Source organism: Schistocerca cancellata, chromosome 2, assembly GCF_023864275.1.
Source record: "Schistocerca cancellata isolate TAMUIC-IGC-003103 chromosome 2, iqSchCanc2.1, whole genome shotgun sequence".
Taxonomy (NCBI): Eukaryota; Metazoa; Arthropoda; class Insecta; order Orthoptera; family Acrididae; genus Schistocerca; species Schistocerca cancellata.
This window is the reverse complement of record NC_064627.1, coordinates 931392115-931419599: the sequence shown is the minus strand read 5'-3', so window position 1 is coordinate 931419599 and position 27485 is coordinate 931392115. Positions and strand designations below refer to the sequence as shown.

General features: G+C 39.1%; 1 protein-coding gene across 1 annotated transcript in view; it reads left to right on the top strand.

Annotated features, from left to right (window-relative positions):
- The window catches only part of LOC126162894 (UV radiation resistance-associated gene protein), a 93986-nt gene that overhangs the window by 39988 nt on the left and 26513 nt on the right, over positions 1-27485 (top strand). Inside the window, exon 4 of the mRNA XM_049919700.1 lies at positions 14427-14700. Within this exon, the coding sequence (XP_049775657.1) occupies positions 14427-14700 (274 nt within the window). The remainder of the gene's footprint in view (positions 1-14426; positions 14701-27485) is intronic.

Genomic DNA, 27485 nt, shown 5'->3' with positions numbered 1-27485 from the left:
CCCTCACTCTTGTTTGGTGATGGCTATCCAGGAGTCCCTCCATACTCTTGCCCGTTGTGGCCGCTCTGAGGTCTTTGTGTGGACCCCGGGTCATGTCGGCATCCTGAGAAATTAACGTGTTCACACACTGGCTATCGGTGCACCAGCCTTGGAGATTCTCCTTTCGGAGAGTAACCTCAGGTCAGTTTTGTGGCAGAAGGTACTTCGCACCTGGGGTGAAGAATGGCGCACCCTTCCTTCACCCAACAATCTTCGGGCCATCAAAGAGGCTACTGTTTTGTGGCACTCCTCCTTGCGGGTCTCTCGCAAGGACTCTGTTGTCCTCTGCCGGCTGCGCATTGGCCACACCTTGATGAGACACAGCTATTTATTGCGCCGCGAGGACCCACCTCTAGGTCACTGCGGGTCAGCTTTGACGGTGGTCCACATCTGGTTGGACTGCCTGCTTTTAACTCCGCTCAGGCAGATGTTTGCGCTGCCTGATACGCTTCCTGCACTTTTATCAGATGACGTTGCGATGGCAGATTTATTTTTGAGTTTTATTCTGTGCAGGGGGTTTTTATCGCTTGATCTAAGTTTTTGTCCTTTTTTGTGTTGAGTCTGGCCTTTGGGCTATGGTTTTAGAGTGGGGTTTTTAGTGCGTTTCTTAGTGGTTGGCTTTTCCTTTTTTGTTTCTGTGATCAGCCAACCACTGTCACACTCGATGTGATCTTAATTCCTTTTTTCTGGTCTCTGTATGTGTCTTTCTTGTCCTGTGTTGTCTCTTGTCATTACCATTGTTTGTTTTTATTCTTTGTGGGTGTTTCAAGTTCATGGAAAAAGGGATCGATGGCCTTAGTAGTCTGGTCCCTTCAATGCCACAAACCAACCGACCAAGCTGTATGAATGCAGGGGTCTCTTGTAACATCGACAAGGAATATAGCTCAGACAATGGCTGAATCATATAAATCCATTATGGCTGATTCCAGACAGGATCCCACCTTCCATCAATATCGGGAGGCACAGGAGAAGGCTGATCTTGATTTCTGTTCCACCAATGTGGAAGAATACAACCAGCCTCTCTGTCTGAGGGAGCTGGATTCTGTGTTGTCATTTGCTTGTGATACGACATCTGGAAATGACCTGATGACCTACAGCATGTTGCAACAGTTGGACCGACGGTCGAACGAAGTCCTCCTCCAGCTCTCCAATAAAATTTAGATAACTGGCAACTTTCCCAATTCATGAAAGGAATCTATTTTAATCCCAATTTTAAAACCAGGAAAGGATTGGACAGACCCTGGTAGTTATCATAATATTAGCCTGACAAGCTCCATAGGAAAGACACTAGAGCATCTTGTCAATTGGTGCCTAGTGTGGGTTCTGGAAACCAGGTCCCTACTCAGTTGCTCCCAGTGTGGGTTCAGGAGGTATCACTCCACTCTCGATAACCTGACCCTGGTCGAAGCTGCAATTCAACAAGCTTTCCTTTGTAAGAAACACCTTATCGATGTTTTCTTCTATTTGGAAAAGCCCTATGACACTTCCGGGAGGCATAATATTTTGTCACAGCTCTATCAGTGGGGATTTCATGGACGTCTACCAACCTTCATACGGTCCTTTCTCTCAGACAGATATATTAGATACAGGGTTGGGAATGTCTTATCTGACCATTTTAAGCAGAAGAATGGTGTCCCTCAAGGGAGTGTTTTAACTGTCACGGCTTTTGCCATCGCAATCAATAGTATTACAACCGCAGTGCGAAGTCCAGTGCTATGGTCCTGGTTTGTGGATGACTTATCCATCTTCTGTGCATCCTCCAGCCTTGCCACGGCTACTCGGCAATTGCAACTGATGATCAGGTGGTTGGAAGAATCATCTTGCACCACAGGTTTTAAATTATCATTAGAGAAAACAGTTCGTGTTGATTTTAATCGTTCCCACTGTCTGTTTAATTTGCCAGTTTTAAAACTGGGGTGACACCATTCTCACTTTTAAGGAAAAGGTGATGTATCTGGGTCGTATCTTTGATGAGAAGTTAACATGGTTGCCACACCTTAAAGAACTGAAACTGAGATGTCTCAAGGCCTTAAACATCCTTAAATGTGTCAGTCACAGGTCTTGGGTAGCTGACAGAGCGCATCTGCTCCAACTTTATATAGTCCACAGCTTGTGATCTCGCAGTCACGTTCCCGCTTCCCGAGCATGGGGTCCCGGGCTCAATTTCCGGCAGGGTCAGGGATTTTCACCTGCCTCGAGATGACTGGGTGTTCTTTTTGTCCTTATCGTTTCATCATTCATGAAAGTGATGAGATTGGACTGAGCAAAGATTGGGAATTTGTACGGGCACTGACAACTGTGCAGTTGAGCGCCCCACAAACCAATAATCATGTTGGATGCAGTTCACCACAATGGTATTAGGCTGTCAACAGGGGCCTGTCACATGAGCCTCCATTGTCTATTCGACGTCTTCTCCTCGTGGTATGCCAAGCATATAGAGCATTGCCCATTCCTACATTGTCAGCATCCAGTTACGTTGTTCAGCCACCACTGGAATTGCTGTTCAATCATCGACCACAAGCAACTCGGCCATTTGGGAGAACCTTGAATTATTACAGGTCGGGGGCATTAAGGTCCAAAGCCAGGAGTGAAGTAGGGCATACCCCTGGCTACTACCAAGGCCCAGATTGCTTTTAGAACTGGCAGCTTACAAGAAGCATTGTACCCCAGATCATGTTTTTAAAATTAAATTTAATGAAATTTTACATAACCATCCAGATTTTATTACCATCTACATGGACGGTTCTAAGCAGGGAGATGTTTTCGGTTGTTCTTTCATGTTTCCCAACATTGTCCTCGGGATGTGGCTCCCAGAGCAGTTTTCAGTTTATTACGCGGAACTGTTTGCTATCCTGAGGGCAATGGAGCAGATGAGACAACGCCATGAAAAAAAATTTATCATCTGCTCTGATGCTCAAAGTGCCCTTCTCGCTGTTGGACAGATGTACCCAGCAGGTCGGATGGTGCAACAAGTGTGGGACACTCTCCTTCTCCTGCGAAGGATGTCATTTTTTGCTGGGTTCCAGGGCACATAGGCATCCAGGGAAACTAACTCGCTGATGATGCTGCTAAGAAGGCTTGCTCCCTTCCTCCTCCTGCCTACTGTTTAGTCCCTCTGTGGGCTGCCACTTCATTTGTGACTAGGAAGGTCATATGTTGGTGGGAGTCCCAGTGGCTGGAAGTGAGTAACAATAAACTACGTTCCATCAAGACTTCAGTGCGACCATGGATCACCTCCTTCCGCTCGCTACGATGTGAAGAAGTAGCCCTTACTCGTCTTAGAGTGGGACATTGTCCATTGATACATGGCTTCCTCTTATGTTGGGAGGAGCCCCCAGTATGTCAGAGATACAGGACACATCTTTCAGTACAACACCTTTTAATTGAGTGTGTTTTATGTGTCAACCTGAGGATTGAACTGGGTCTTCCACAGGATCTTCCTTCTATTTTAACTGATAACGAGGCGAGTGTTGTTTGTGTCTTAAAATTTTGTGTGGTGTCTGGAATTCTTCCCAAAATACTTGGTGTGTGATATTAAAAATGGGTCACAGAGTGACTTGATTTGATTTGATTTGATTTTTTTATTGGTCCAGTTTTATCATACAGCGCAAATTGTACAATTGTTATTGGACAGGTCAAAGATAAGTTACAATAATACATAGTATTAGCAAAATAGTAGGCAAATTAAGAAAGGTACCTATTACAATTAATTTTGGTACGTATTCAGAAATTCTCTGACACGATAGAAACAGTGCTTTATTAGAAATGCCTTTAGTTTAGCTTTAAATATTGGATGACAAGCGTTTTTTATTTCCTCTGGTATCTTACTGTGTAGTATTACACCAATGTTAATTATGCTCCTCTGATAGGTGGTTGTTCTGTGATTATTTTTGATGTATATTTGATTTCCCTCTGGTACTATAGTTGTGTACATTTTTGTTCCACAGCAGTTTGCCTGTTTTTAGGAGGTAGTGCCTAGTGAACAAGATAGTTTCATAAATGAATAAACTTGGAACATTTAGAACACCAAGCTCAGTAAAATGGGATTTACAGGACTCCATCTTTTGAAGGCCACAAATTATTCTTAGAACTCTTTTTTGCATTCTAAAAACCTTTACACTGTGAGTTGAGTATCCCCAGGAAAAGATCCCATATTGGACTATTGAGTGGAAATGTGCATAGTATGCCTGCAGTACTGTTGTTTTGCTTGTTGTAGCCTTGAAATTTCTTAGCCCATAGCACACAGATTATAGTTTTCTAGACAAGTTATTTATATGTGTATCCCACTTTAAGTCTTGCTGAACCCAGAGATCCAAAAATTTTGTGACACATTTTCTAGGGGATCATTTTTTAATTGTGCTTGAATAGACATTTGATTAGTTGGAGGAATTAAATGAAAATCAACACACACAGTTTTTTCAATATTTATAATGAGTCTGTTTTTTGTGAACCACTCAGAAAGTCTTTTCATAGAACTTTCTGCTGTGGACTGCAGAGACTGGATCCAGTGAGCAATATGCTGGTGTCATCGGCAAACACGATAGTTTTTGTGGGGCTCATATATTCAACTAAGTCGTCCACATAAATCGAGAAGTGTAATAGAACTAAGATTGAGCCCTGTGCTTCACCATATTTTATTGGTAATTCACTAGAAAGAAAGGAGTTGTTTCTTGTTTTATTCATTTTGTTGAATTCATATTGAAGTAACACTTTCTGCCTGCGTTTTTTTTTAGGTATGAACACAACCAGCTATGTGCTACACCTCTTACTCATTGTCTTTCTAATTTTTTGAGCAGAATGTTATGGTCTAGGATGTCAAAGGCTTTTGATAGATCTAGAAAAATACCTGTAGCTAATTTATGTTGATCAAGGGATTTTTAAAATGCAGTCTAAGAATTCGAAAATTGTTATCTGTGTAGATTTAGACTTTCTAAAACCAATTTGTTGTACTGTAAGAGGTGCATATTTATTTATGAAACTTAAAAGCTTGTCGTAGAAGAGTTTTTCTAGAATTTTTGAGAAGGAACTTAACTGTGACATGGGTCGGTAGTTTGATATTTTTTCAGAAGAACCTTTTTTTGGCAGTGGTGAAACTTTTGCTATTTTAAAAAATCTGGAAATGCACCAGTTTTTAAAGAGAGGTTGAAAATTTTTGCCAAGGGGTTTGCTATGTGGTGAGCACATGATTTTAATATAAAATCAGGTACTTCATCAAGACCACTTGACATTTTATTGTTTAATGATTTAATTTTACTTATAACTTCATTGGGGTTTGTTTCATAGACATACATAGAAGCAGTCGAGATCACTGACTTGCTGGAGAAACTTGGGACTGGTCCTTGATAGTGTACTTGAATGAGGTCTTCAGCTAGTGAAGTGAAGTGAAGTGAAGTGAAGTGAAGTGTTCATTGAATTTTTCCACAACTGAATTTGGGTCTGTGGCTTTTGAGCCTTCTAGTGTTATTGATACATTCTTTTTCTTTGGTGCTGAACTAAAAGTTTCTTTGTTTATAACTTCCACATGGATCTCATTTTGTTAGATGAGTTTCTTATCAAATTGTCATTCCTTCATAATTTTTGCTTCTTTGACTACTGTACCATAGATTCTGTTGTAGGCTTTTGAATAATCTGCGAATTCTTGGATTACTCTATATTTCTTACAACAGTACTGCAGAAATCTGTTTCTCTCACTGGAAATTTTTATGCCTTTAGTTTCCCATTGCTTATTATTGTTAGGTTTTACTGTTTTCACTACTTTTGGAAATGCTACATTAAAATAGTGAAGAAAGATGCTCTGAAAACTCACGTACATGCTATCAACATTGTTCTGAGTGGCAATGCTTTCCAAGTTTTTCTTCACCAGTAAGAGATTAAAAATTCTAATGTTATCTTCAGAAAAGTTTCTTTTTTCAACTACTTTTTCGGAACTGCTACTACTTGTTGGCATTTCTATACACAGCATCTGCGCCTCATGATCACTATAACCCATGCTCAGTACTCTGCTTGTGAATCTGTAATTTGTTTCTGAGATGAATATTTGGTCAATAATGGAATTAGTGCATTCTGTTAATCTTGTTGGGCAGTGTATTGTGGGGATCATATTGAAAGTGTTGGTTATATTTATCAAAGCATCTCTGGTGCTGCTGTCTTTTGAAAAATCCATATTGAAATCCCCACAAAGCACTACCTTCATATTTAGTGTATTGATACTGTTCAGCAGAACCTCTAGTTTATTCATGAAGACAGGCAGGTTTCCACTTGGTGCTCTATATATGTTAATAACTATGAAATTAAGCTCTGGTAGTTTAGGAATGGAAAGTTCAAAGTCTTTTTCAATTGAGTCAATATAACTTTTACTGACATCACAGAACTTTATTTGTTCTTTCACAAAGATAGTAGAGCCACAATGTTTGGAAAACTCTTGGCTAAAATGACTTGCTAATCTATATCCTGAGATTGAGATTAATTTTACTTCATCATTTCATACTCAATGTTCAGTAATGCGAATTATGTCTACATTTAGTGCATACTGGAGTAGTGCTTCCAACATGGAAATTTTATTTGTGAGTTACTGAACATTATGGTGTAGTATAGCGAAATCTGGGAATTTAGTAACTTTAGTAGAATTGGTTTCTGATTCTTTATCTAATGGAATTTCTAATACAGTACTTACCCTAAAAAAATTTTGGTATCTTTCTTGTGTGTGGCTTCCGTTTGCTGGTCACAATCAGCAGGTGAGTTAACTTCTGGAGCTTGTATAAATTTCGTTTCATCCACATCTGTCTTCTTCGGTTTAAACCATTTCATAATTTTTGTTTCGCTGATGACTTGATTGTTTATTTCTCGCCTAATCAGTTTAAACCCCTTGGTAATTTGTGTTTGGCCGATGGCACAGCTTGTAACTCGTCTAAAGCACTTCTTAATCTCCATTTGTTTGTCACTTATACTTTTTTCTTCACTCTTCTTCGAAATGTGAGTACATATTTTTTCAGCCAGTAATTTCTTTCCTGGCATATTTAAATGAAGTCCATGGACTGCATGGAACCTTCACTCCAATTTGTTTATATCTACAATTTCAACATTCTTAAAGTTAGTGCATATTTCAGTAATAACCTCGTTTTAAACATAAATTTCGCAGTTCACACACCATCAGGGTAGTAAATCATGACTACGTGGGATGTTCACAATGAGTACATTTGTTGTTGTTGTGGTCTTCAGTCCTGAGACTGGTTTGATGCAACTCTCCATGCTACTCTATTCTGTGCAAGCTTCTTCATCTCCCAGTACCTACTGCAACCTACATCCTTCTGAATCTGCTTAGTGTATTCATCTCTTGGTCTCCCCCTACGCTTTTTACCCTCCACACTGCCCTCCAATACTAAATTTGTGATCCCTTGATGCCCCAGAACATGTCCTACTAACCAGTCCCTTCTTTTTGTCAAGTTGTGCCACATACTCCTCTTCTCCCCAATTCTATTCAATATTTCATCATTAGTTATGTGATCTACCCATCTAATCTTCAGCTTTCTTCTGTAGCACAACATTTCGAAAGCTTCTATTCTCTTCTTGTCCAAACTATTTACTGTCCATGTTTCGCTTCCATACATGGCTACACTCCATACAAAAACTTTCAGAAATGACTTCCCGACACTTAAATCTATACTCGATGTTAGCAAATTTCTCTTCTTCATAAACGGTTTCCTTGCCATTGCCAGTCTACATTTTATATCCTCTCTACTGTGACCATCATCAGTTATTTTGCTCCCCAAACAGCAAAACTCCTTTACTACTTTAAGTGTCTCATTTCCTAATCTAATACCCTCAACACCACCCGACTTAATTCGACTACATTCCATTATCCTCGTTTTGCTTTTGTTGATGTTCATCTTATATCCTCCTTTCAAGACACTGTCCATTCCGTTCAACTGCTCTTCCAAGTCCTTTGCTGTCTCTGACAGAATTACAATGTCATCGGCGAACCTCAAAGTTTTTATTTCTTCTCCATGGATTTTAATACCTACTCCAATAGAATTTGAAAGAGAGTATTTTGTAATACCCTTGTATGTCTCGTTCTATAGATGTTGTTTGATCCTCCTATTAGCATGGCAGGGTCACATATTATTTCTAAGTCTTCATCCAGCCACAGTTATTTGTCCCTTTTTTTTTAACAGCATCTTTTTAGGTATTTTCTCCATGATTTTATTTAGTTATCCCACTGTGTCTCACTGGGCTTTTATTACAGGCTTTTCTGAACTTCACCTTTTTGGGGTTGCTTTATGTTTCCTGTGGTGCGATCAAACATAGTTTTCCAGTTTATTGATCTCCTTCCATAGATCATGAAAATGTTCTTCGGTATAACATTAATGCAAGGGTGCTGATGACCTAGTTGTTTAGTGCCCTCCACCATAAATCATCATCATCTGTCCCCCAACCCCCCTTGCTTCGTGACAGTCACAATTTATCTAGCTCTGTCCAGAATTTTTTCTAAACCAATTTGGGACATCTATTTGCCCAGATTTAACAGTTATGCAACCATTTATCTCAAATTAGGTGTTAATTTCACCAGTATTAGTATGCTGCTACTGAAAAGTATTTTGCCAAATGATTAAGGTATTGAGCAGTAACAAAACAAGGTTTGTCGTAGAAACTATGAAAGCAATGTTAGTGACTAGAGTGAATTATGATGAAACTTGAGTTGAATGTTTTCATATGCTGTTGAAAAATACAGGTATGCTGGTGAAAATGTACATCACTGACAAATACTGTATGCCCTCTGGCATTCCTTCATCTTAAGAGGTACTAATAAAATATAAATTAATGTACTTTTTGTAATGAATTAAAGTGATACAGGAGTTTGCATTTATTACATTTAATTAAGACTTTTATTTGCAATATCAAAATTTTTTTATTTGTACTGAATTAGGATGTAGAAAATATGGTTACCTTAACACACTGAACTAGAACCTTAGGTTTCTATGAACATAACACTGCAAACCATATGTTTCTACCTCTCCCCATTTGTAAAATATGTGATTAAAGTTGTAAAGATAATTTTAGAATGCCCTGTATTTTCATACTTCTTTATTGAGATAACGGGAAGCTGCCAGCAATTGGTGATCATACACACCGTGATGCCACCCAACCTGCCAGACAGCTGAATATTTTAAATGTAATTTGTTTTCTACTCAATATTTTAAATGTCATTTGCTTTCTACTCAATATTTTAAATGTCATTTGCTTTCTACTCATTGAACTGCATTAAAACTTACTTAATTTACTTTCATATTCCTTACTGTAAACGAGTTCTTTGCTTGAACATGAACATCTCTGTAATGTGCATTCATGAATCCTTGTTACTCACATGTGTAATTTACGTCTGATGATTGATAGGAGGCACATGCCCACTGGCGTTGTCAGCACTGACACGCAAGCAAGGAAGAAACATTCTCTTTCTCATGTCCCCATTCCCCATGGTATGAGGGTGGTCCCCTAAGTACCTGGCCTAACCAAGAGTTGGCAGTTGTTGAAAAATATCTCTGGATTAGAAAGTATACGATCCATGAAGCACATGTTTAAAGTTTGAAGATGCCACATTGCATAGTATTTGTTTGGCAGCTATCAATAGTGAACATTGTGAGTGAACTTGTGAAAATGGAGAAAATTGGTCGTCGTCATGTGATACAATTTTTGAAATGCCTCAGTGCAACCAATATTAAAGCTGAGCTAGATTCTACATTGGAAGAGTGTGCTTCTTCATTTAAAACAGTAAAATATTGGTTAGCTGAGTTTAAACGAGGCCGTATGAGCTGCCAAGACGAGCATCGCAGTGTCGACCAAATCAGGTGACGACTCCAGAAATGGTGAAGAAAATCCACAAAGCGGTACTGTATAATTGTCGACTGAAAGTGCACGAGTTAGAAGACATAGTACACATTTCAAAAAGACATGAGAAAACTGTGTGCCAGATTTGTGTCACGTTTGCTCACACTCGAGCAAAAACAGTGTCGTGAAGATGTTTCAATTGACTGGTTAGCGAAGTTGCAGCAACCAAGCTGATTTTTTGTGCTGTTTCATAATCACGGGTGAAACACGAGTCCACCACTTCACTCCTGAGACAAAAGAACTATCAAAACAATAGACACAAATTTGAGAACCAACTCCAAAGAAGACGAAGACCGTTTCATCTGCAGTCAAGGTCATAGCGTGGTTTTTTGGGATGCATGTGGGATAATTTTCACTGACTACCTTGAAAAAGAAAAAACTATATGGCGAGTATTATGTGAACTTATTGCAATGTTTGAATGAAGAAATCAAGCAAAAACGGCTGCATTTGGACAAGAAGAAAGTGTTGTTTCTTCAGGGCAGCTCACAAGTCCATTATTGCAATGGCCAAAATTAATGAATTAAAGTTTGAATTGCTACCTCATGCACACTATTCACCAGATTCAGCCCCCTCGGATTATTTTCTGTTCCCCAACTCGAAAAAATGGCTTGGTGGTTGACGATTTTCAACAAATGAAGACGTGATGTTGGCAGTTGATGGCTATTTTGAGGAGTTGAGTCATTATGCGAAGCTGCAACAATCTCGAATGTTTTCATTTGGTTGCTCCTACAGACTATTTTCACATAAAAGAATGAGTTAGTAATCCAACCAACTGAATCAATTATATTCAAGCCCCCTATGCCTGGGTTTCAGTTGAAATCCCCCATTTGGTTTGATGCTGAGATGCTACCCCAATTCAATTGTAGAGCTTCTGCAATGCTGTTAAAGTTAGGGGGAATACTAGTTGGGCTGGGAATGTGTACTAAGGAGGGAGGCGTGCTGGGGTAGTTGATGCAGTTGTGGAAAGCCACTGTGTCAGGGTAGTGCAATGGTTTGTGCATCTGCCTAGTGACCCAGGAGATGTGGGTTTGAATTCCAGCCTTGGTACAAGTTTTCATATGTCAGTTCAGTGTTCATATACAGGATGAGGCAGCTAAGTCATAACCCCTTGTATCTCCCCAACCGTTATAGATACAAAGATGCCGTTTGGACAGTGAATTGCAGGGACAGGGGCTACTTGAATACCGTATTTACTTGAATCCAAGCCGCACTTTTTTTCTGGTTTTTGTGATCCAAAAAACCGCCTGCGGCATAGAATCGAGTGTAAAGTAAGCGGAAGTTCTGAAAAATGTTGGTAGGTGCCGCCACAACTAACTTCTGCCGTCGAATATATGTAGCGCTACACAGGCAAGCTTAGCAGGCACAAAGATAAATACTGGCGCCAAAACCTCTGCGTCAGTAAATAAATTTTTAAAAAAAGGTGGAAGACGAGCTTTTTTCTCCGCCCCGAGTTTCGGCCACTGCATTTTCATACATTATCCAATGAAGTAAATGCAAATTCCGTATTGTTCATCTTCGAATTTAACAGCGTTTCAATGTGCTACGAAAATCTGACTGGCAAGACTGTTTGGGATGCTTGTCAATATGGCCAACTCTACGTTCTGAATTCTTTCCTACCTGTGAGAAGAGATGGTTGCTAATAGGAACTTTTATGAATTGTGAATCACATGCAGTATTCTCTTCACCATAAGAATAATATGAATATAAACATTTTACCATGTATTCTTTCGTCTTTGCTGCCTAATAAACTACAAAACTAGAGTGAGACAACAGCAAACACAGAAGAATATACATATCATGTAATGTTTAAATTCGTATTATTCTTATACCTAATAGTGATACAGTCAGACGTGAAGCACGGCAATTGATTAGATTTTCAAATCTATGATGACTCTAATTTCAGTGCAGAATGTAATGTACTAAAGAGGTGTCTGCAAAGATTTTCAAATGGAGAAAAATTTTCGCTAAACTCTCATTCAGAACATCTTCTATCATGCGCTGTCTGTTATTTGGTTCTTGTTGATCACTATCAAGGAAAGCAGCAGTGTAAGTAACAACAAATAGCAGTCTCTTGCCATTGTTTCACTAATGAGACAATTCTCCCCCCCCCCCCCCCCCCCCCCCCCTCTCTCTCTCTCTCTGTCTCCTCTTTTTTTTTAAATTGTAAGCGGCAGTAGTGTGCACAAAAGCAAGCCAAGCCTCGAGCGGTGACAGACCGTAAACACTCATTATCAGAATGTAACAAACAATGCATGGCACAGTACAGCACTGCGTTTTCGGCTTAGAGTGACGTAAACCTATAACAAAGAGAACGGCACTTATCAGATCAAAGAAAAATAAGCAATCAGTTCAAACCAGACGAAGCACGTGAAAAAGGAAGGGTACCTGTATAAATGCGGATGGAGCGCTTGACACATAGCAATGGCTACCTGGTAAAGCTTACCTGCCAAGCTTACGATTCGAAACAAACTACTGTAACTGTATCGTCATTTATTCGACCTAATTGTGTCTCATATTACAATGGACCAACTTTGTTTCGATTTGGAGGTGCGGCCTAAAACTTTTCTTTCCCCTTAAGTTTCGAGTCTCAAATTTCAGGTGCGGCTTAGATTCGGGAAATTTTTTTTCCTTGATTTCAAGTGTCATTTTTCAGGTGCGGCTTAGATTCAAGTGCGGCTAAGATTCGAGTAAATACGGGTACATCACATTTCATGTTTGTGCTATTTTTTATTACAGAGATATGAGGCCATCTTTGGTTTTTTAAATGGAACCCTATGTTAAACTTTAGCATAACATGATGGGCTTGAAAAAGGCTGTTTCAAATATGTGTATATCATAATATTTAGGCAAATAGCTTTTGAGACACAGATATTTTCTCATATCATGTTCATCTTTCGAAGTGGCATTGTCCAATGCGACCTTTCCTGTTGTCCACTGAGGAACTTAACAGGGAAGGCATTGTTTTCCTGCTTCTCGATAACTCACAAGGTGACACAGGAGGTAGCTGGAGAGAAGGGTATAAATGTGCTGCTGGGGTATTGAGACATCGCATTTCTGTCACAGTTTCTTGGAGCAGACATGTACACCAATGAAGAAAAGTTAGATATGCTTCTAGTGTGTGGTGAAAGCAGAAGAAATACTGTTAAAGCAATAAAGCCTTGGAATGTGGTATAAGTCAGAGAAGTGTTCTGCGCACATTGCACCGGCATAGATTTCACCTATTTCACCTTTCATTACATCAAGCACTCTCCGGTGTAGATTTTGAACAGCGCCAGGAATTTTGCTGGTTTGCTCTGCAGCACCTACAAGATGATACAGCCTTTTTTCGTTTTCAAATAACTGAATAATATTTGCACAGCATAATCAGTTAATTTTTGCACAAAATATCGCAGTATGTATTACTATTGTCGGGTAAATGGGTGTGTTTGTATAAGGACAGACTTGTGACGTTTACCATGTACTCTACACAACAGGAAAGGTCGCATTGGACAGCGCTGCTTCGAAGGATGAACACGATATCTGTGTCTCAAAAACTATTTGCCTAAATATTATGATATACACATATTTGAAGACGCCTTTTTTAAGCCCATTATGTTATGCTAAAATTTAACATAGGGTTAAAAAAAAAACATAGCCTCGTATCTCTGTAATAAAAAATAGCACAAACATGAAATGTGATGTATTCAAGTAGCCCCTGTCCATGCAATTCACTGTCCAAGCGGCATCTTTGTATCTATTATGGTTGGGGAGATACAAGGGGTGTTATGACTTAGCTGCCTCACCCAGTATATATTAAAGACTGGCTTGAATGTGGCATTGATGACTCTGGCTGTCACATATTGCTTGACAATGTAAGTCTTACCATGGTCATCAATGACCAAGAGCCTTGCGGGGGTGGGGAATAGCGTAGCGACAACAGTCATGCTGAAAAAAGACCATCCACTGAGAAAGCTTTTCACTGTCTTGAGATGACTATGAACTGGCTACAACCAGAAGAAGAACATAATGCATTCCGAGTGCTGTCTTTAAAACATTTGCAACATTTGGTGGCAAAAAATGAGTCTTAGCTCTGAAACAAAAACAAATTTTGGTCTTCTTTTCTTAAAATGTAGGCCTGATTTAATAGTCATTTGAACTTGCTAGTCAATTGTCTATGTTAATTGTAAGATGTGTAATACAGATGTACAGTTTTGCATTTAATTCACTGTTTCTTTGTTTTACTTTTCTATGAGCATTGGTGCAATATGTTTTTATAAATTATCAAATGATTGGTTAATCAAAAAATCAGTTACTCAACCCCCACCCCCTCCACCCAATCAATGCTCTACTGTTAGGTCATGACTGCTTTTTGTTCATTTGCATGTGACAGTTGCTTAAAAAAAACAAAAATAATCAAGAACCTGAAGCTATCCTGGTCAAACTATTAAACATGTAAGGTATAATAGCTACTCTTTTTTTATCACTGTAGTTTGTACTTCACCTAACAGATGATTTCAATTTACAGGTATTGTCATCCGTCTCTGGTTACACCGGAAACAAGAGAAGGATGTAGTTTTGACTGTTTGGGGTGTTTACTTCAATGGTTTAATTTACTTGGGACCCAAGCTCTGCTCAGATCCATCTTCATTTTGTATTAACACTATCGTGTTTCATATGCACGGTGGCTATTTTACTGCTCCTGAATGTTTTAAGGAGCAGCCCCAAAAGATTAGAAATTCTAGGATTTTACTCAATCAAAGTGATGTACGCCCCAGCTATACTGTTAGTCTTTTGCTAAGGTAAGTATAAAGTTAAGATGTTGTTGGTTCTTAACTTAATTGACACTGCTTTGCTAGAAATGTACCTTTCCTCTTACTGTTTTTTCTTTTTTTTGTTGTTTCTTTTTCTATTTTATTTACTCTTATTTTCTTATGTGCACAACAGAGCTCTCACCAATTAATAAGTGTAACACTCAGTTGTGTCTTCACAAGGTGTTGAGGCAAGACTTTCCAATGATCTTCCATATAGAATCTGTTATAAGTTACTGGCGATAGCAAAGATGTCTTCGACCTGAAATTTGATTTCAACATCACAGTGCTTTACTAGGCATGGATGTGTTATGCAAGTGATACACTCTTGCCATCCTCAAATCTTTAAATAGACTTACCCAGCATGTTACACTGGGAGCTATGGTTTAATGCGGTCTTTGAACTATGGTGAATATTTTTCAGTTTAACAAATCATTTCCTTAGGGAAAGAAGCAAAAAATGCTGGGAAAAAGGCTGTGGCTGAATGAGGTTTGAAACCCAAACATTTGTATTTATAGTCTGACATTTAATGACTGCTACCAAATAAAAAATGACAATTCCGTGGAGGACTACCATTGATTTATGACCTACAATAGTACATACGTATCTTAATTAGTTCATGAAGGATGTTGCAGAACCTGTCCTGACATTACCTCTTTGTATATGTTGCACAATTTCAGTTGTATACAATAAAGATCGGCAACAAGTCTGCGTGTTCTATCCTAACTTTTTTCTCCATGACAGTGACAAGCTGAGCTTCTGTGGATTGACAGTGGCCAACAGCAGTCTCACCTGATGGCAACATGGTTCCACCATACTTTTGTTTATTTATTTGTCTCTTTACATTCATTTTTCCGTATAGTAATCACACAATGACTTTTGCAAATGTCGTATTGTTTACAAAGGTGTAGTAGATACTCTTATCGTATTTGCTTACAAAGGTTAAATATATTTAATCTACAAAGGTTGGTACATAATAGATACAATTTAGATTTCTTTAATGAATACAGATATTTATAAGAAAAGATTTTAACATTATTTTAAATGGGTCCGCAGTGTTTGTTCTTCTGGCAGTTTGTAATACCAGATTGAGCCGCTGAAATATGGATCGTCATCTGTTAATTAGTTTTGTTCTTTGTCTGTAATAATTGTGCTTATTCCTTGTGTTTTGGTTATGTACACCTTAACATTTGAGTGTGTCACTCTGATGGCTTACAATAATCTGATAAGTCTATACAAAGGGTGTCTCAGGTGGAGTGGTCAGTATTCAGGGATATGACAAGAGCCATCCTTTGAGGCACAAACCTTCATATAGATATGTGCCCCATTCTCAATGGTTTCAGAGATAGAACCCATAAAATGTACATTGTTATTTATTTTCTGTGTTATTCTATACATTCCGAGGTTTACACATTTACAAGAGCTATTACACATTACAACATGTATTTTACAAAATATCAGTTGAGAAATATGTACTATGGTGTCTTCCAAAGTGTGAAGTCCCAGGTTAAAGTATACAGGGTGGTCCATTGATTGTGACCAGGTCAAATATCTTACGAAATAAGCATCAAATGAAAAAACTACAAACAGCGAAACTTGTCTAGCTTGAAGGGGGGAACCAGATGGCGCTATGGTTGGCCCGGTAGATGGCGCTGCCATAGGTCAAACGGATATCAACTGCATTTTTTAAATAGGAACCCCATTTTTTATTACATATTCGTGTAGTACGTAAAGAAATATGAATGTTTTAGTTGGACCACTTTTTTTGCTTTGTGATAGATGGTGTTGTAATAGTCACAAACATATGGCTCACAATTTTAGACGAAAAGTAGGTAACAGGTAGATTTTTTTTTAAATTAAAATATAGAACGTAGGTACATTTGAACATTTTATTTCAGTTGTTCCAATGTGATGATGTACCTTTGTGAACTTATCATTTCTGAGAACGCATGCTGTTACAGGGTGATTACCTGTAAATACTACATTAATGCAATAAATGCTCAAAATGATGCCCGTCAACCTCAATGCATTTGGCAATACATGTAACGACATTCCTCTCAACAGCGAGTAGTTCACCCTCTGTCATTTTCGCACATGTATTGACAATGCGCTGACGCATGTTGTCAGGCGTTGTCGGTGGATCATGAAAGCAAATATCCTTCAACTTTCCCCACAGAAAGAAATCTGGGGATGTCAGATGCGGTGAACTTGTGGGCCATGGTATGGTGCTTTGACGACCAATCCACCTGTCATGAAATATACTATTCAATACTGCTTCAACCGCACGCAAGCTATGTGCCGGACATCTATCTTGTTGGAAGTACATCGCCATTCTGTCATGCAGTGAAACATCTTGTAGTAACATCGGTAGAACATTACATAGGAAATCAGCATACATTGCACCATTTAGATTGTCATCGATAAAATGGGGGCCAATTATCCTTCCCCCCCATAATGCCGCACCATACATTAACCCGCCAAGGTCGGGTTCCACTTCTCACAGCCATTGTGGATTTTCCATTGCCCAATGGTGCATATTATGCTGGTTTACATTACCGCTGTTGGTGAATGATGCTTCACCGCTAAATAGAATGCGTGCAAAATATCTGTCATCGTCTCATAATTTCTCTTGTGCTCAGTGGCAGAACTGTACGGGTGCAATCGATGTTGATGTAGCATTCTCAACACCGACATTTTTCAGATTCCTGATTCTCATGCAATTTGTCGGCTACTGATGTGTGGATTAGCCATGACAGCAGCTAAAACACCTACTTGGGCATCATCATTTGTTGCAGGACTTGGTTGATGTTTCACATGTGGCTGAACACTTCCTGTTTCCTTAAATAATGTAACTATCCGGCGAACAGTCCGGACACTTGGATGATGTCGTCCAGGATACTGAACAGCATACATAGCACATGCCCGTTGGGCATTTTGATCGCAATAGCCGTACATCAACATGATATCGACCTTTTCCGCAATTGTTAAACGGTCCATTTTAACACGGGTAATGTATCACGAAGCAAATACAGTACGCACTGGCGGAATGTTGCATGATACCACATACTTATACATTTGTGACTATTACAGCACCATCTATCACAAAGCAAAAAAAGTGGTCCAACTAAAACATTCATATTTCTTTATGTAGTACACAAAATGTAATAAAAAATGGGGGTTCCTATTTTAAAAAATGCAGTTGATATCTGTTTGACCTATGGCAGTGCCATCTAGCAGGCCAACCATAGCACCATCTGGTTTCCCCCTTCAAGCTAGACGAGTTTTGTTCTTTGTAGTTTTTTCGTTTGATGCTTATTTCGTGACATATCTGGCACAGTCACTATCAATGGACCACCCTGTATACCCCATGACAGCAACTCAAGCTAAGGGCAGTCGCTGTCAGATGAAGCCATGAATCAGAGTCGTTGGAGAAGGCATGCCCTCAAGAGGTTCCTAACACCGAAGTCTACTTATGTCAGAGTGCAGCACCATACAACCCAGTCTGTGACAGCAGACTATGATAACAGCTTCATCATAGCTCAGACCCAGGCATTGAGCTAGTATCATTAGTCAAAACTGTGTACCAGAGTTATAATTAATGGAATATGAATTTGATTATAATGCAATATTGTTGAAGTGATAAACAGCTACCGTGTACTGTGACAGTACCATAAATATATGTTATACAGTTGGATAGACAAAAAAATCCACTCACCAAGTGATGGCAGGACAAATCGCATAAAAATTAATGAAATGTGCAAGCTGTCTGAGCCAGTGGCTCCTCCTCCTGGCAGAAGGGTTGAAGGGGAAGGAAAAGTGGTGAAGGAAAATGGTTGTTGATGTTTAGGAAATGGGAATAATTACAGAAAAGTCACCCAGAACAATGGGTCAGGGGAAACTTAATGCTCTGCGTCACTTGCCTGAGTGTCCACCTAGATGCGCTCTGTTGTTTCCAAAGCTGACTGGGATGCTTTCACCATTGCCTCACCCTTCACACCCTGCCGCATGGAGGTATTGATGCAATTGTCAAGAGCACAACTGCAGCCATTCTATTGGCAGCTGACCCAGTGATCCCCTCTTCTTTTGGGATCCCCTCATTGGAAAACAGTACCTTGTTGGACCCTTGAAATTACCATGGCCATTAGAGATCGCAGGTGCACTCTCCAATGCCATAAACAACTTCCGTTGATGCAGCATCTCGCTACCTTTAAACAGCTATATGTCCAGATCTACCACCTCATAAATTGACAGAAAGAAGAAAGCTGAGTGAGGTACATTGCTACTATTGGATCACATGCCCCTCCTTTGCAGGTTTGCGTGAAGTTTAGACACCTCTATGGACATCAGTACCCCACAGATGTATGTGTTTTCTCTGTGAATGGTGACGTTTGCACTGTTCCAGACACTATTGCGAGCCTTCTACTTTTCATTGTTTCTATCAGGCGGCTTCCTTTTTCGTTTCTTAGCCCCAATCCATATTCACCTACTACGTTTCCTTCTCTCCCTTTTCCTACACTCTAATTCCAGTCACCCATGACTATTAAATTTTCGTCTCCCTTCACTATCTGAATAATTTCTTTTATGTCATCATACATTTCTTCAATTTCTTCGTCATCTGCAGAGCTAGTTGGCATATAAACTTGTACTACAGTGGTAGGCGTGGGCTTTGTGTCTATCTTGGCTGTAATAATGCGTCCACTATGCTGTTTGTAGTAGCTTATTCGCAATCCTGTTTCTTTAAATTCATTATTAAACCTATTCCTGCATTACCCCTATTTGATTTTGTATTTAGAATTCTATATTCACCTGAGCAGAAGTCCTGTTCCTCCTGCCACCAAACTTCACTAATTCCTACTATATCTACCTTTTAATTTATCCATTTCCCATTTTAAATTTTCTAACCTAACTGCCTGATTAAGGGATCTGTGACATTCCATGCTCCAATCTGTAGAACACCAGTTTAGTTTGTCCTTATAATGATGTTGTCCAGAGTAGTCCCCACCCGGAGATCCGAATGGGGGACTGTTTTATGTCTGGAATATTTTACCCAAGAAGATGCCATCATCATTTAACCATATTAATTGGTAGTACGTTAAGTATTTAGGAAATTTGTTGTGGTCATAAGAAGAATAAAGATGGTTCATTTATCAGTCATGAATCTAGAATTAAGATTCCCTTTTGCTCTTTGATGATTTTTTTTTCCCCAGTTGTGCAGGGATTTTCTCCTACCCTTTTACATGTCCATTCTGATAATTTGCCTTTCAGTAAATTTTAATATTAGCCTTTTGCTCTTTAATACTACATACATGAATTACCCAAATAGAAATTTAATTTCTCAATAAATATTTTAAAATCTTTCACAATTAAATAATGTCAATATGACATCATTTAATAACTTTGTCATACAGAGATACAGCTTGCATGTAACAAATCAGAAGTCTGTTCTTGAATAAGGCAGGAAATGAAGTGAACAATTTCAGCATGATACATATTAGTCATTCAACAAATATAATCAAAATGGATAGATAAAAAATCTACTCACCAAGCAGTGGCAGGGGAACACACACAAAAGGGTTTAACTTTTACAAGCTTTCAGAGCCAGTGGCTCTTTCTTGTGGCAGAAGAGTTGAAGGGGAAGAAAGAGGGGTGAAGGAAAGGGGCTGGAGAGGTTTGGGGAAAGGGGCACATTTCAGAAAAGTCACCAAAAACCCCTGGGTCAGGGGAGACTTGCTGGATGGGATGAGAAGGAAGTCCCCAACAATCTATCTTTCCTTCTCATCCTGTCCAGTAAATCTCCCCTGGCTGGGGGTTCCGGGTGACTTTCTTAAACTGTAACCCTTTCGCTAAACATCCCCATTCCTTTACCTTCACTCCTCCTCCTTCCTCTTCGACTCATCTACCAGAAGAAGGAGTCACTGGCTCTGAAAGCTTGTAAAAGTTAAAGCCTTCTGTTTGTGTGTTCTGCTGTCACCACTTTGTGAGTAGATTTTTTGTCTATTCATTTATGTTATATTATCAATAGCTGATTATTTTTGTTGTTATATTAACAAATATAATCAGCATTTGAAAATATAAGAAACAGTATAGATAAAAAATCTGCTTGCCAAGCAGCGGCAGGAAAAGCACACGAAAAGATGTGGTAACATACAAGCATACAGAGTAGCTCCCAGCAGAAGGCTCAATGAGAGAGGAGGAAGGAAAAGGAATGGTGAGATTTCGGAATTGCATAGAGTTATAAAAAAGTTGTCCAAAACCATGCATCAGGGAGAACTTACTGGGTGATTTTTAAGATCAGGGAACTGTCCATCCAGTGCAGATGGTGATAACTGTGGGACACAGCTCAGAACATATTCTGAGCTCAAGTGTAAGGAGGTATATTAAACAGAATGACTACCTCCATGCCAACTAGAACGGATTTCAAAAACAGATTATGTGAAACCCAACTTGCACTTTTCTCACATGAAGCAGTGTAAGATCCAAAGAAATCCCTCCTGCAGATGAGAGTATCAGAATTTAGTGGTTAAATACTGAAACTTTCGCTACAAAGTGCCAGAGTTCAAGGTGCTCCTGAAAACGCTGAAGTTCACATAATTTTAGACCCATTAACTGAAGTTTTAGTAGTGAGATCTTTGGAGAAAATTTACATGAAATCTGGAAGTATAGTGACATGGGAAATGGAAGTGATGTATTTTTTGCAGTAGACAAGAAACTCAAATCCATCAAGGTGGTTAGATGGAAGTTGAAACTGCATGCAAAATTGTTTGGGCAAGACTCAGTATCAAGTGTGGGCAAAAAATTACAATACTGTCCTTTTACTGACCACCTGATTCTCCTCATGATGTAATTGAATACTTTAGAGGAACCCACAGCTCACTTGTAAATAAGTACCGTAATGATACTGCAATCATTGGAGGAGACTTTAACATTATAAAAATCAGTTGGGATAATTACAGTTTTGGTAGTGGTGGTCATGATGAGACATCCTATGAAACATTGCTTCATGTCTTCTCTGAAAACTACCTAGAATGGATAGTTCAGGACTCCACACAATATAAACATTTTAGGTCTAATGGCAACAAACAGACCTGACCTCTTTGAGGAAGTCCACATCAAATCAGTGACCATGAGCCAGTTACAGCAACAATGAATACCAAAACACAAAGGGCAATTAAAACAAGCAGAAAGATTTGTATGTTCAGTAAGCTAGACAGAGAACCAATAGTGCCATACCATAATGAGGAACTTGAAATGTTTAGCTCAGGGCAGGAGCACATAGAGGAAGTGACTCAAGTTCAAAAGAATAGTTGATCATGCTGTGAGCCTAGTAGGACAGTTCGTAATTGTAGAAATCCTCCTTGGTACACAGTCACTGTAAAGAAACTTTTGAATAAACAGACTACTGCATAGCAGGAATAAAACAAAGCACAGAGTTATAGATAGGGAGATGCTGAATGAACCACATTTTGCAGTCAAGAGAGCGATGTGTGAAGCTTTCAGTGACTACTGTAGCATAATATTGTCAAATGAACTTCCACAAAACCCAAAGAAATGCTGGTTATATGTAAAGACTGTTAGCGGCACCAAAGTTAGTGTCCGGTCCCTAGAAGAAGGAGACTGGAATTGAAATTGAGGGTAGCAAAGCAAAAGCTGAAATGCTGAACTCAATTTTCAAATGTTCCCTTACAGAGGAAAATGCAGCAGAATTACCCCAACTTATTTCTTGTACCACTGAAAAGGTGAGTGGAATAGATATTAGTGTCAGTGCCACTGAGAAACAGCTGAAATCATTAAAATTAAACGAAGCCCCAGTGCCTGATGGAATCATTATCAGTTTCTTTACCCAATTAGCAGCTGAATTATCCCCTCTGTAAACTATAAACTCTTGTAGAGCCCTCAAACTAAAAACTGTGCCCAATAGTTGGAAGAAAGCACAGGTCACACTTGTCTACAAGAAGGGTAACAGAAGTGATCCACAAAACTACCGTCCAATAACCTTGACATAGATTTGTTTTAGAATCATAGAACATTTTCTGAGTTCAAATATAAAGAAGGATATTAAACAGAATGACTACCTCCATGCCAACTAGCATGTATTTTGAAAACATAGATTATGTGAAACCCAACTTGCACTTTTCTCACATGACATCGTGAAAGGCGTGGTTCAAGAGCCAGGTAGATGCAGTATTTCCAGATTTCCAAAAAGCATTTGACTCAGTACCACACCTATACTTATCAAAAGTATGATCATATGGCGTATCAGACAAAATATGTGACGGCATTGAGGATTTCTTGGTAGGGAGGATGAAGCATGTTATCTTAGATTTAGAGTTGTCATCAGATGTAGAAGTAACTTTGGACGTACTCCAGGGAAGTGTGTTGGATCCCTTGCTGCTCAAATTGTATACTAATGATCTTGCAGACAATATTAATAGTAACTCAAGACTTTTTGCAAAAGATGCTATTATCTACAATGAAGTACAGTCTGCACAAAGGTGAACAAATATTCAGTGAGACCTTGATAAGATTTCAAAGTTTTGTGATGATTGGCAACTTGCATTAACTATTCAAATATGTAGAATTTTGTCCTTCACAAAAAGAAGAAAATGTAGTATCATATGAATATAATATCAGTGAATCACAGTTGTGATGTGTAAACTTTTACATATACTCTAATGTGAAACTTAGCAGGGACATGAAGTGGGGTGATCACATAGGCTCTATCGTGGGTAAAGCAGGTAGCAGACTTTAGTTTATTGTAGAATACTAGAGAAATGCAGACAGTCTACAATGGAGGTTGCTTACAAATCATTTGTGTGACCCATCCTTGAATATTGCTCAAGTATGTGTAATCCATACCAGACAGAACGGTCTTTTTTTGAGTCATCTGTCTTCTGACTGGTTTGATGTGACCCACCACAAATTCCTCTCCTGTACCAAGCTCTTCATGTCAGACGTTTGCTGAATGTATTCCAATCTCTGTCTTCCTCTACAGTTTCTGCACTCTAGTAGCACGGAAGTCATTCCCTGTTGCCTTAGGAGATGTCCTATCATCCTTTCCCTTCTTCTTGTCAGTGTTATCCACATATTCCTTTCCTCTCTGATTCTGCGCAGGACCTCATCATTCCTTACTTTATCAATCCACCTCATTTTCAACATTCATCTGTTGCACCACATCTCAAATGCTTTGATTCCCTTCTGTCCGGTTTTCCCACAGTCCATGTTTCATTACCATACAATACTGTACTCTAAACGTACATTCTCAGAAATTTCTTCCTCAAGTTACGGCCAATTTTTGATACTAGTAAATGTCTCTTGGCCAGGAATGCCCTTTTTGCAAGTGCTTGTCTGCTTTTGATGTCCTCCTTGCTCTGTCCATCATTGGTTATTTTGCTGCCTAGGTAGCAGAATTCCTTAACTTCATCTACTTGGTGACCATCAATCCTAATGTTAAGTTTCGTGCTATTCTCATTTCTGCTACTTCTCATTACTTTCAGCTTTCGTCTATTTACTCTCAATCTACATTCTGTACACATTAGACTGTTCATTCCATTTCACAGATCATGTAATTCTTCTTCACTTTCACTCAAAATAGCAATGCCATCAGCGAATCGTATCATTGATATCCTTTCACCTTGAATTTTAGTTCCACTCTTGAACCTTTCTTTTATTTCCATCATTACTTCTTCAATACATAGATTGAACAGTAGGTGTGAAAGACTACATACCTGTCTTACATTTTTCTTAATCTGAGCACTTCATTCTTGTTCGTCCACTCTTATTATTCTCTCTTGGCTCTTGTACATATTATATATCACCTGTCTCTCCCTATAGCTTACCCCTATTTTTCTCAGGATTTTGATCATATTGCACCATTTTACATTGTTGAATATGTTTTCCAGGTGGACAAAGCTTATGAATGTGTCTTGATTTTTCTTTAGTCTTGTGGCCATTATCAACTGCAAAGTCAGAATTGACTCTCTGGTGCCTTAATTTTCCTGAAGCCAAACTAATCATCATCTAACTCATCCTCTATTTACTTTTCCATACTTCTGTTTATCATTCATGTCATCAACTTGGATGTGTGAGCTATTAAACTGATTGTGCAATAATTCTCGCACTTGTCAGCTCTTGCAGTCTTCGGAATTGTGTGGATGATATTTTTCCGAAAGTCAGATGGTGTGTCGCCAGACTCATACATTCTACACACCAATGTGAATAGCCATTTTGTCGCCACTTCCCCCAATGATTTTAGAAATTCTGATGGAATGTTATCGATCCCTTCTACCTTATTTGACCTTAAGTCCTCCAAAGCTCTCTTTAATTCTGATTCTTATAGTGGATCCCTTATCTCTTCTAAATCCACCTCTATTTCTTCTTCTATCACATCAGACAAATCTTCCCCCTCACAGAGGCCTTCAATGTACTCTTTCCACCTATCCACTCTCTCCTCTGAATTTGACAGTGGAATTCCCGTTGCATTCTTAATGATACCACCCTTGCTTTTAATTTCACCAAAGATTGTTTTGACCATCCTATATACTGAGTCGGTCCTTCCGACAACCATTTCTTTTTTGATTTTTCCTGCTGCCATTTCGTCTTAGCTTCCCTGCACTTCCTATTTAATTCATTCCTCAGTGACATGTATTTTGTATTCATAAATTTCCCTGAACATTTTTGCACTTCCTTCTTTCATCGATCAACTGAATTATTTCTTCTGTTACCCATGGTTACTTCGCATTTACCTTCTTCGTAACTATGTTTTTCTTTCCAGCTTCTGTGATGCTCTTTTTAGAGACGTCCATTCCTGTTCAACCGTGCTGTATCTACGGCCTTAGAGAACTTCAAGCGTGTCTCGTCATTCCTTAGTGCTTCCGTATCCCACCTCTTTGCATATTGATTCTTCCTGAATAATTTCTTAAACGTCAGCCTACTCTTAATCACTACTAAATTGTGATCTGAATTTATATGTGCTCCTGGGTAAGCCTTGAAATCCAGTATCTGATTCGGAATCTCTGCCTGACCATGATGTACTCTAAGTGAAATCTTCCCGTATCACCCAGCCTTCTCCAAGTATATCACCTCCTCTTGTGATTCTTGAACAGAGTATTCGCTATTACTAGCTGAAATTTATTGCAGAACTCAATTAATCTTTCTGCTCTCTCATTTCTTGTCCCAAGCCCATATTCTCCTGTAGGCTTTCCTTCTACCCCTTCTCCTACAACTGCATTCCAGTCCCCCATGGTCATTAAATTTTCATGTCCTTTTATGTAGTGCATTACCTCTTCAGCATCCTCATATACTTTCTTTTCTCTTCATCTTCAGACTGCAACATTGGTGTGTATACCTATAATATTGTTGTCAGTATTGGCTTGCTATCGGTCCTGATCAGAACAATGCTATCACTGAATTGTTCACAGTAACTTAATCTCTGCCCTACCTTCCTATTCATAATGAATCCTACTTCCGTTACCATTATGTCATTTGCTTCTGCTGTTGAAAGTATCCTATACTCATCCGACCAGAATTACTTGTCATTACACTTCACTGATCCTTACTACATCTAGACTGAGCCTTTGCATTACCCTATTCAGATTTTCTAGCTTCCCCACCACGTTCAAGCTTCTGACATTCCACACCCCAGCTCATAGAACATTATCCGTTTGTTGATTATTCAATCTTTTTCTCATGATCATCTCCCCCTTGGCTGTTCCCTCCCAGAGATTTGAATGTGGGACTATTCCAGAATCTTTTGCCAATGAAGAAATCATCATGACACTTTTTCAATTACAGGCCACATGTCCTGTGGATACATGTTGTATGTCTTTAATGCAGTGGTCTCCATTGCCTTCTGCATCATCATGCTGTTGATCATTGCCAATTCTTCTGCCTTTAGGGGCAGTTTCCCACCCCAAGGACAAGAGTGTGCTGTGAACCTCTGTCTGCTCCTCCACCCTCTTTGACAGGGCTGTTGGCAGAATGAGGGTGACTCCTTATGCCAGAAGTCTTCGGCCACCAATGCTGATTATTAATCAATATTTAAGCAGTGGTGGGTTTCAAACCCAGAACCGATTATGTTTTGATCTAATCAAAGACACTACTGCTAGACCATGGGTAGCAGGGGATATTGAATGTATAAAGAGAAGGGCAGCACAAAGGGTGACAGGTTTGTTTGAGTTGTGGGAGAATGTGGCAGTGATGCTGAAGAAACAGAACTGGCAGATTCTTGAAAATAGGCTGTACTATCCCGAGAAAGTATACTAACAAAGTTTCAAGAACCAGCTTATTTTATTCAAAGGCATCAATTACAAGAGAGTAACAAAAAACTTAACAGCTGTATATGTGTGCATAAACAATTGACGTTAACACATTTAAACATGGAAATAGACATGAAGAACGAGCTGTACATGATGAATCTATGAATACACAATTACTCCCCTGTGTATTGCTCCCATACGGATTGGAGGATAAGGTTAGATTAATTACAGCATGCACAGAGGCATTTAAACAGTCATTTTTCCTGTGTTCCATACACGAATGTGATGGGGAAAAATGCTAATAACCAGTACAGTGGGATATATCCTGTGCCATGTACTTCACATTGGTTTGTAGATATAGATGTTTATGGAATTGGAAGAAAAGAATGAGATTTGAAAAACAGAATTTAAAAGTGGAAGGAGTATTAAGCAAAACAGACAACTGGAAAAGAGAGAGAGAGAGAGAGAGAGAGAGAGAGAGAGAGAGAGTGGAAACTTAATTGCATTCTATACTAGACAGTT